Source organism: Gavialis gangeticus, unplaced genomic scaffold, assembly GCF_001723915.1.
Source record: "Gavialis gangeticus isolate Ggan-Ray unplaced genomic scaffold, GavGan_comp1, whole genome shotgun sequence".
NCBI lineage: Eukaryota > Metazoa > Chordata > Crocodylia > Gavialidae > Gavialis > Gavialis gangeticus.
The window spans coordinates 31,448,305-31,456,999 of record NW_017729008.1 but is presented as its reverse complement, the minus strand read 5'-3'; the positions used below and the strand labels follow the sequence as shown (position 1 = coordinate 31,456,999).

The window sequence follows — 8,695 nt, the reverse complement described above, 5'->3', positions numbered from 1 at the left end:
CCATACCAATCTGACCATGGGGTAAAATTCCTTCCTGACATCAAATATGGTGATTGGTCTGATCCTGAGCAGAGGGGCATGACCTTCAAGTCACAAATCTCTGGCTTTGCTCCTCGCAGGAGAATCAGCATGCCCCAGCTGAAGTCCTCAGCCTTAGCTGTAGCCAACATTCAGTGCCTCTGATAAGGCTTAAAAACACCATGATGCATGTAGCAAAATAAAGAGGACACAGGGAGCAACTAGCAGAACCCGGAAGCATGGGAAATACTCATGGTAGAAAATAGGCATAGCTACACCTAGCTCATTCCTGACCAGTGGCTGTCCAACCCCTTCTTGAACACCTCCAGGGATGAAGAGTCCACAACTTCCCCAGGCAGTCTGTTCCACTGCCTCACTATTCTCATAGAGTGAAGAAGTTTTTCTGGATACACAATCTAAATTTACTTGCTGCAACTTCAGACCATTGTTCCACACCCTCTTCTCTGCAGCAAGAGAGAAAAGGTGTTTCCCTCTTCTTTATGGCAGCCTTTCAAGTATTTGCAGACTGTAATCATGTCCCCTCCTAAGCACCTTTTCCACAAACTGAACAAGCCTAGCTCCTTCACTCTCTTCTCATATGACCTACTTTCCAAGCCCTTGATCATCTTTTCTGCCTGCCTCTAGACCCTCTCTAACTTCTCCACATCCTTAAAAGGTGGAGACCAGAACGTGAAACAGTACTCTGGATGAAGCCTAACCAGTGCCAAATAGAGTCACTATCATTCTGTCTCTTGCGCCTAAGCCTTCTATTGATGCATCCCAAAACCGCATTTGCCGTTTGTGCAGCTGCATCATACAGCAGACTCATACAGGCTCCCAAGTCCTTTTTCATGGAGTTGCCACCCAGCCAGGTGTCCCCCATTTTGTATTTGTGTTTTTGATTATTCCTCTTGAGGTGTAGCACTTTGCATTTGTCTGCACTGAACTTCATTCTGTGGTTCTAGTCCCATTTTCCAGTCTGTTGAGATCCTTCTGAACTGTGCGTGCATTCACCAACATGTTTACAATCCTTCCTGGTTTTGTGTCATCTCCAAACTTGCTCAAGAAGCTTTCTATGCCAGCACCCAAATAATTAATAAGCACATTGAACAGCACTGGGCCTAGGACAGACCCCTGTGGGACTTCCTGCCATTCTGACATGGACCCATTAATAATTGCACTTTGTTTGCAGCTATTGAGCCAGTTATCTATGCATCTTGTACTAGTTTTACCTAGCAAACATTTCTGCAACTTGTTTATGAGGAAGTTGTGCTGGACCTTGTCAACAGCCTTGTTGAAGTCTAGATGCACTGTATCTGAGCATTTCCTCCATCCATCCAAGTAGTTACTTTGTCAAAGGACGTTTAGGGCTGCCAGGCTCTGGAATGGACTCCCAAGGGAAGCGGTGCTTTCTCCTACCTTGGGGGTCTTCAGGAGGAGGCTGGATAGATATCTGGCTGGGATGTTATGACCCCAGCACTCGTTCCTGCCCAGGACAGGGGGTCGGACCTGATGATCTGTTTAGGTCCCTTCTGACCCTAACCACTGTGAAACTATGAGATTACGATTGTTTGATGCTATTCGTTTTTCATAAATCTATGCTGGCTGTTTGTGATCAGACTTTCCTTCTCCAGAGACTTATGAATGGCCTTCCTTAAGATATGCTCCAGTAACTTCCTGGGTGCTGAAGTAAGGCTCACTGGTCTGTAGTTCCCTGGGTCCTCCTTCTTGCCTCTTTTAAAGAGATTAGGCTTAATGGCCTGGGAGGATCCTTGCAGCCCTGCTTCAATCTGAGTGCTGCTCCTGAAACTGTCCCTGGCTATCTGTGGCCTCAGGTAAATTGCTTGTCCCCTGTGCCTTCATTTCCTGCTGTACTTTGCTTAGTATTATACATCCTGTAGAAAGACCAGCACTTAAAATGTTGGCCTTGCCTGTGCTTTGGCAGGTATGCCGTGCCCTCTCCAAGTCACTCCAGTCCCCTTCCCTTGGCTGGTCTCCTGCTTTGCTTTCTGTTCCCTGCCCTATCTGTCAGTCTGCTGCCTGTTTCCTCTACAATCTGCTGTGTACTGTGGGTTGTCCACTGCTGGCTTAGAACACTAGTCTGCACCTTGGGAGCCCTGAATCCAAGTCTTTGCTTTGGTAATCTATTTGCTTGTGTAACCTTGGGTAAGTCGCTTGCTCCTGATACACAAAGGGAGCTAGGCACCTTACGCCAATTGATTTCCATAGGAGGTAGGTACCTAGACGGCTTTGTGGATCTGAGCTTTAGGGTCTCTGGCTATAGACGCATGTAACATATAACTAAAAAGGGAAGAAGTTGTGATTCTGGAGCTTGCATCACCCATATTTTATGCCTGTGCTCCTGTAGTGATATAAGTGAGTTAAATTCCTGTAACTTTAAATCTAAATGAAACATATTGAAGTGGCAGAGGTTTTGCTACCTACATATCACCCTAAGAGCATGCAAATCTTATTTCACTTGCACCAGCTCATACCTATGTCATTTGATACTGGTATGGCTGTCATGTCTGTCTAAACCAGTGATTCTCAACCAGGGTGCCACAGCACCACAGGGTGTCTTGAGATCCTTTCAGGGGTGTGACAGAGTGCTACGCAATGTTATCGCAGTTAGGTGCGCAAAGATGATTCACAAGTTAAATCCAGAGAATTCAAATAGGAATCCAGAGTGTTCAAAGCATTCTGACCTTCTTTGGTCTTTTTGTGTTCTCTGCAGTAGAAGCTTGCTCATTTTTTCTTCAGTCAAAAATCAAGTAAAAAATAGGCGACATTTTTTGAGGGGTGCCTTGAATCTAAAAAGGTTGAAGATCACTGGTCTAAACCCTCAGTTCTCCACTTGTAAAACAAGGATAAGAGCGCATTTTTAGCTCGGAGGGGATCTTGGGGTGCTTGTGCACTTTGGTAATGGGGACTGTATAAAAACCTAAAACAGGAAGGAGAGCTTTCTGATTTCACAGACTAGGGCAGCGAGTATTAGTGGATTATGTTTTTGAGCTGTCAAGTGTGATATACTATAGCCAGACCTTTTTCCCTTTGTGGTTTTGAGTCCGTTAGATTTTTTGTGTTCTGTTCTAGGTGCTGCAAAGAGACCTTTATCGTGTTCTGATGACTTCAAAGACTTGTTAACAATGCCAACCTTTGGAGCCCGGAACCTCTGCAAGCACTGGTCCAAGGCAGGTGTGTCCACATACTCCTCCCAGCACTTACCTTCGAAGACACTTGGCTCTTTTGTGCAACCCTTACCTTTTGGATTTTTATTTTAGATGCTGAGAAGGAAGGACCTGCGATCCAGTCAATTTCTGCTTCAGCTTTGATCAAACAACAGAAGCAGCAATTGCTAGAGGCAAGGAAAAGGCGCTCCGAGGAGATCCAGAAGCGGTAATGCGCTAGCATCTATGGCTGCTTATGGGAAAGCTGTCCACTTGTTTACCCCTCAGCTAGTTTTTTTCTGAGATTTTAAAGTTCTGTAAAACTTAATCTGAATAGAACTAATCTGGTTCTTACTTCAGTGGAAAGCTAAACACACCAGCACTCTGCTTGAGAACTGGAAAGAAAAATGGAGGAAGAATAGGTAGAGCAGGCAGCTGAGAATCATGAATTCCCTACTCCAGCACTGACTGACTGACCTCAGAGGGATGTTCTGATGGTTCACCTTTGCAGGGTCCTGTGAACATCTTTGATAGGCCTCGTTTCACTGTCCCCAAGTAGTTGAACTGCATGCTGGTTTACTAGCAGGACTGGCAAGGCCACTTCTGTTGATCAGTGACTTCTGCCTTGACAGGCTTCTCTACATTCTGTTCTGGTATTTGCAGACTCTGCCTTGGTTTGCTGCAGTGACCTATGACTTGTCTCCAATGCCTGTTGTCCTCCTTTTTAAGGTTTCTTCAGAATGCAAGTAAAGCTGAGACGGCAGCTTTACCATCCTCTGCAGGGCAATCCACACATAGCTCTCCAACCCCAGGGGCCGAATTCCCCAAAGCTGCAAAGATGACAACCCCACAGACACCTAGACTGGGTGCAGGGTTTTCTGAAGGAGATGATATCCTTTTCTTTGATGTCTCCCCCCCTCCAGCACCAAAGCTAAGTGGCTTAGCAGAAGCTAAGAAGGTAAATGCTCCTTTGAAACACTGAACTTTGAACTCCATCTAACTAGCTTAACAAGGAGTTTAAGGGGTGGCATGATCACAGCCTGTAAGAACTTCCAGAATGAACATGTAGAGCCATTGGATCTCAATAGAGCTTTAAGTTGAAGCTAGGCACATTCAGACTGAAGACTAATTAACCCTTGGGACAACTTAGCTATGGCTATTGTAGATTCTCTGTGTGAGATTTTTAAATTGACATTGGCACAGAGGTGCTCTAATTTAAACAAGAACAAGTTCAGGGAAGTCCTTTGGCCTCTGTTGTACATGAACTCAGATTAGACGATCACTAGTCCTTTCTAGCCTTATAATTTGTGAAGTCTGACACTGGTGGCATTGCAGTGGTTACCTTGCCTCCAGTGCTTGATGTATTAAGCCCTGCTGTGCCACACTGAGCTCCTAATGACCACCAGCCATTAGTGGCCGAGCGCCATCTCAGCTACTCGTTTGTCTAAGCCTCCAGAGCAGTAGCTTATCTGCTAAATAAAGTCTCAAGCATCCAACAGTAGGAGTTGGAACCTCTCCTCTTTACTAGTTCTAACCCACCCTGAATTGGGCAGGAGTGTGCTAGTGCTGTGGGATGGCCAGCCTCTGAAGTGAATTTTTCTCACCATGGTTCTTAATGACCATGTGTCAGCATCCCAGCCAAGTGTTTGTCTGGCCTACTCTTAACTGACAAGGCTGGAACATTCAGCCTCGCTCTGTAGGTGATCTTCCTGGCTGCCTGCCATTTTATACTGCCAACTGATGAGAGAGTGCCAAAAGGCAAACTTTTGCTGTCCTCCTTCCCCCTTCCTGTCCCTAGTCAGGTACAGCTAGGATTTACTTTCTTGTCTGCAAACGCATGTGCTTTGGAGACTGCATTGAAGGAAATACATTCTGTGGGTTTAGTGCTGTATACTGCAGGGTTTTAAGAGTCTAAGAACTAGCTTGGTTCTTGTCCCATCATGGGTTGCCTTTGCTACCTTTTGTAGCAGGGAGACAAAAGCATCAGCTGAAAGTTTGCCTCATGCTGGACAAAATCCAATTCTTTTGTTAGCTGTAATTCAGAGACAAACTTAGGAGGGCTGTATTAGCTGCAGAGAATGCAGGATGTAACTGAATTGTTTTGAGGACCGTTGGTTTGTTTTCTATCTTGATAAGAGTTCCGATGTTTCTTTTTTTTTTTAAACTCCACTTGAATGTTTAAAAAATACGGCTGCAGGTTGGCTTATAAAAATTAACCCTTTAGCGCCTGGGTCCTTTGCCTCTGTCTGCTAGCATCCTGTTGAAGTTGTAAGAATGCCAGATTGTACCTTAATCCAGCAATGTGGCAAATTCCCTGTAATCTCAATATTTGCCCTCAGCCAGGTGGGTAGCAGTGAACTCTCTAGGTACAGTAGCTGTGTTGGGTCTGAGCTGCAGCAGCTTGGTTTCTAACTAGCACAGGCAGGGTTCATCTTTCCTTTGCAGAGATTCTGTTTTTTGCCTGGCAGAGAGTATCACCTCCTAATGGGTGGAATGAAAGAGAATATGAGCAGTTTAGGATTGGAGTGAAGGGGCCATGTGCAGGGTTTTTTTTTTCTGTCAGTTGCTTACTGATTTCTGTAGAAATCTCTAGTGATGTTACCTTATTCTTTGGAAAAGTGGGGAGAAATGTTTGTCTGACCTGTTCCTCTCCATTGTGCCTTCATCCAGATCTGAAACCTCTGAGGCCTACTAAATGCCAAGGAAAAGTTTTTGTCTCTTTCTAGACAGGGAAACAGACTGGCTGGGTGATATAGAGCAGTAGAAGATGGCAGAGTTGGGATTGGAGTTTGTTTGGGATACCCATCCCCTAGCCCCTGCTGCTGCTTTCAGTGGAAAGATTTTCTCTGCTGCGTTAGTATCTTAGGAAACTAGGACTGGAAGCAACCTCACGAAGTCATTTAGTCCAGCCCCCTGCTCGAGGCAGGATCGCCTCTGACTAAATCATCTCATCCAAGTGTCTTTCCAGCTTGCTCTTGAAAATATTCAAAGATGGAGATTCCACAATTGCAACCAATAACATGACTCTGGATACTCCTCTTCCATCTGTTGCACTTAAAAATAGGGTTTTAAACCTAGCGCTCTAAGAATTGACACAATACTCAGTTGATGAATAGCAAAAAGGCTTGCTTTAATAACTACAAACAAGTTACAAAACTAAATGACAGAAAAAAACTCTTTCCCAATATAAAATGAGCTATTAGTCCTTGTATTATCTTAGCTGCAAAGAAACTTTTACCCAGTGCAGGCAGGAAACTTCTTGTGCAGCCTCGCAGCATGGATCTTTTGCTTATCAGCTGGGTGGCAGGATGGCTTCTCGGTTTTCCCTGGACTGCACATACTTTGCTAGCAATTCTGTTTTGCTTTATACTGTTTAATTATATGGCTTGAAAGCATTTTTCCTTGATAGTTAGCCAATTAAAGTCTGAACAAAATAGGGAGGAAAAAGGTAACCATCATATTACAGTTGTTACATTGCCTGCCTCCTGTTTTTGGATTTGTCTAGGTGTGAAGACTTGGTTTTTTTTGCAGACCCCGATTAGCTGAGCGATTAGAAGTGATGGGCTTTGAGTGATTTAAACAGGATACCTAGAGGCATTGGTTACCGGACCTGTCTTTGAGTATTTGTTTATCAATGGGGCGAATTTGCAATAGCTTGTACCAGTGATGGTCTATTTACAAAACTCCAGATATACACTGAATGATTGAGACATTTGTAATACAGGCAGTCCTTGACTTGCAACATTTCGAGTTACAACATTTTGCACTTACAACATTTCTAAATTGACACCGTTTCAACTTTATGACGGTTTTGATTTTACAGTGCTTGATCTGACGTGACATCACGCCAGCGAACAAGTTCGCTGCGTTGCTCATCTCCCTGGAGAGCATTTGCCCAAATTTCCTTGGACAGTTTCTTTAAGAGAGCAGACAAGACTCCAGAAAAACCTGCAGCCGAGACTCCGGAGAAGAGTCCAGGCAAGAGCCATTCAAAAAGACCAGCAAAGTCACCTCAAAGAAGTCCTTCCAAATCAACATGATTGCTATTTACAATATAAATACATTCATGTAGCTATATTACTCACCCATAATTGATCGAGTACAAAATTCTGGGGTACTTTTGGTGAAAATAGGGTATCAGGCCTTGGTTCAGGAACCAATCCCCCATTTATAACATTATTTCTTATGAGAAAATTGGTTCTGAGTTATAACGTTTCAACTTAAGATGCAGTTTTCAGGAACCAATTGTGTCCTAAGTTCAAGGACTGCCTGTACCTTAGACATTGGATGCCTGTTTTGAGAAATGTGAGATGTCATGTACAGGACATCTTTTCCTGTATTCAGTGCACCTTTTATGGTTTTGCTTCAGATATAGATTTAGTTTCTTGTTTTCTTTAGTTGCTAGTTCAAATGAAATGCATATGTAGTTTCCTTGTCTTTACTGGCTCAGTCTCTTTCTCTGTCTTTCTTAGCTTGAAGATACACATGTGATGAGTGTCAGGTCCCTGCCAACAATTTTAACCATCACTTTTATTATTTTATGGTATGGATGTGGTATTGGGTAGGAGTGTGCAAAACGGACCATATTTGATTTGGATTTGGCCCAAATCGGACAGTGATTCAATTTGTTGATTCCGATCACTGTCCTGATTCGATTAGGCTGAATCCAAATCTGAAGATTCAATGCTGGTTCGGAGAATCAGCGATTCAGCCATAGACGCAGCTTTAAATGTTTTTTCTACGTACCTCGAGGTACCAGGCATGGCTTGCGAATGCTGCAATGCTGGTGCAGATGGAGAGTCTCACAGGAGTGTGAGGAGGGCTCCCCTGTGGACTTGGCGGCCAACCCAGAAGCATTTCCGGTCCACTTCTGGGTCTGTTGCCAAGCACATGGGGGACCCTCAGCCCCCTCAGCTCGGCAGTTGGCCACAGGGGGACCCCAGGTACCCCCCAGACCCAGGAGGCACCAGTTGCTGAGTTGGGGGGGGTCCCCTGCACGCTTCGTGGTGGAACCCCCCCTCCCCCGCCATGCTCCCATGGGATGCTCCATACACCCCACCACCGCATTGTTCATGAGGCACCTGGTACCTTAAGGTATGTGGAAAAAAACATTTAGAGCTGTGCCTATGTCCAAATCATCGAATCTCTCCAAATCAATCCAGAAGGTTCTGATTAAGTTTGGAGAGATTAAAGGGCCTTCTGATTTGATTCAGATTTGGAGTTTCAGCAGCTGAATTGGGCTGACTCTCCGCTAAATTGAATCAGCAACCACAGCCCTAGTATTGGGTACCTTGAGCTCCACTGTCTCAACGCGTAATGGGTTGCAAGCCATTAGTGAAGTTTGATTTTCTTGTGGCAGTCTTGTTACCACAACTCCATCTTGCCCCAGCCACTGTCTTGCATTTTTGTGCAAGAGATGCTGTTCCAAGCTTTCAGTTTTCATATCCAGCACCATCTTAATGATTCTTCCCCATTTTCCAGCTGGCTGCTATAAACAAGCTGCGAGTGAA

General features: G+C 44.6%; 1 protein-coding gene across 2 annotated transcripts in view; it reads left to right on the top strand.

Moving 5' to 3' along the window:
• The window catches only part of MCM10 (minichromosome maintenance 10 replication initiation factor), a 45,880-nt gene that overhangs the window by 20,119 nt on the left and 17,066 nt on the right, over positions 1 to 8,695 (top strand). For both annotated transcript variants that reach the window (XR_002096074.1, XM_019509553.1), the window contains exons 12-14: positions 3,112 to 3,213; positions 3,300 to 3,414; positions 3,915 to 4,143. Coding sequence is in view for 1 of the 2 variants with exons in the window: in XM_019509553.1 (XP_019365098.1) it covers positions 3,112 to 3,213; positions 3,300 to 3,414; positions 3,915 to 4,143 (446 nt within the window). In the remaining variant the exon portion in view is untranslated. The remainder of the gene's footprint in view (positions 1 to 3,111; positions 3,214 to 3,299; positions 3,415 to 3,914; positions 4,144 to 8,695) is intronic.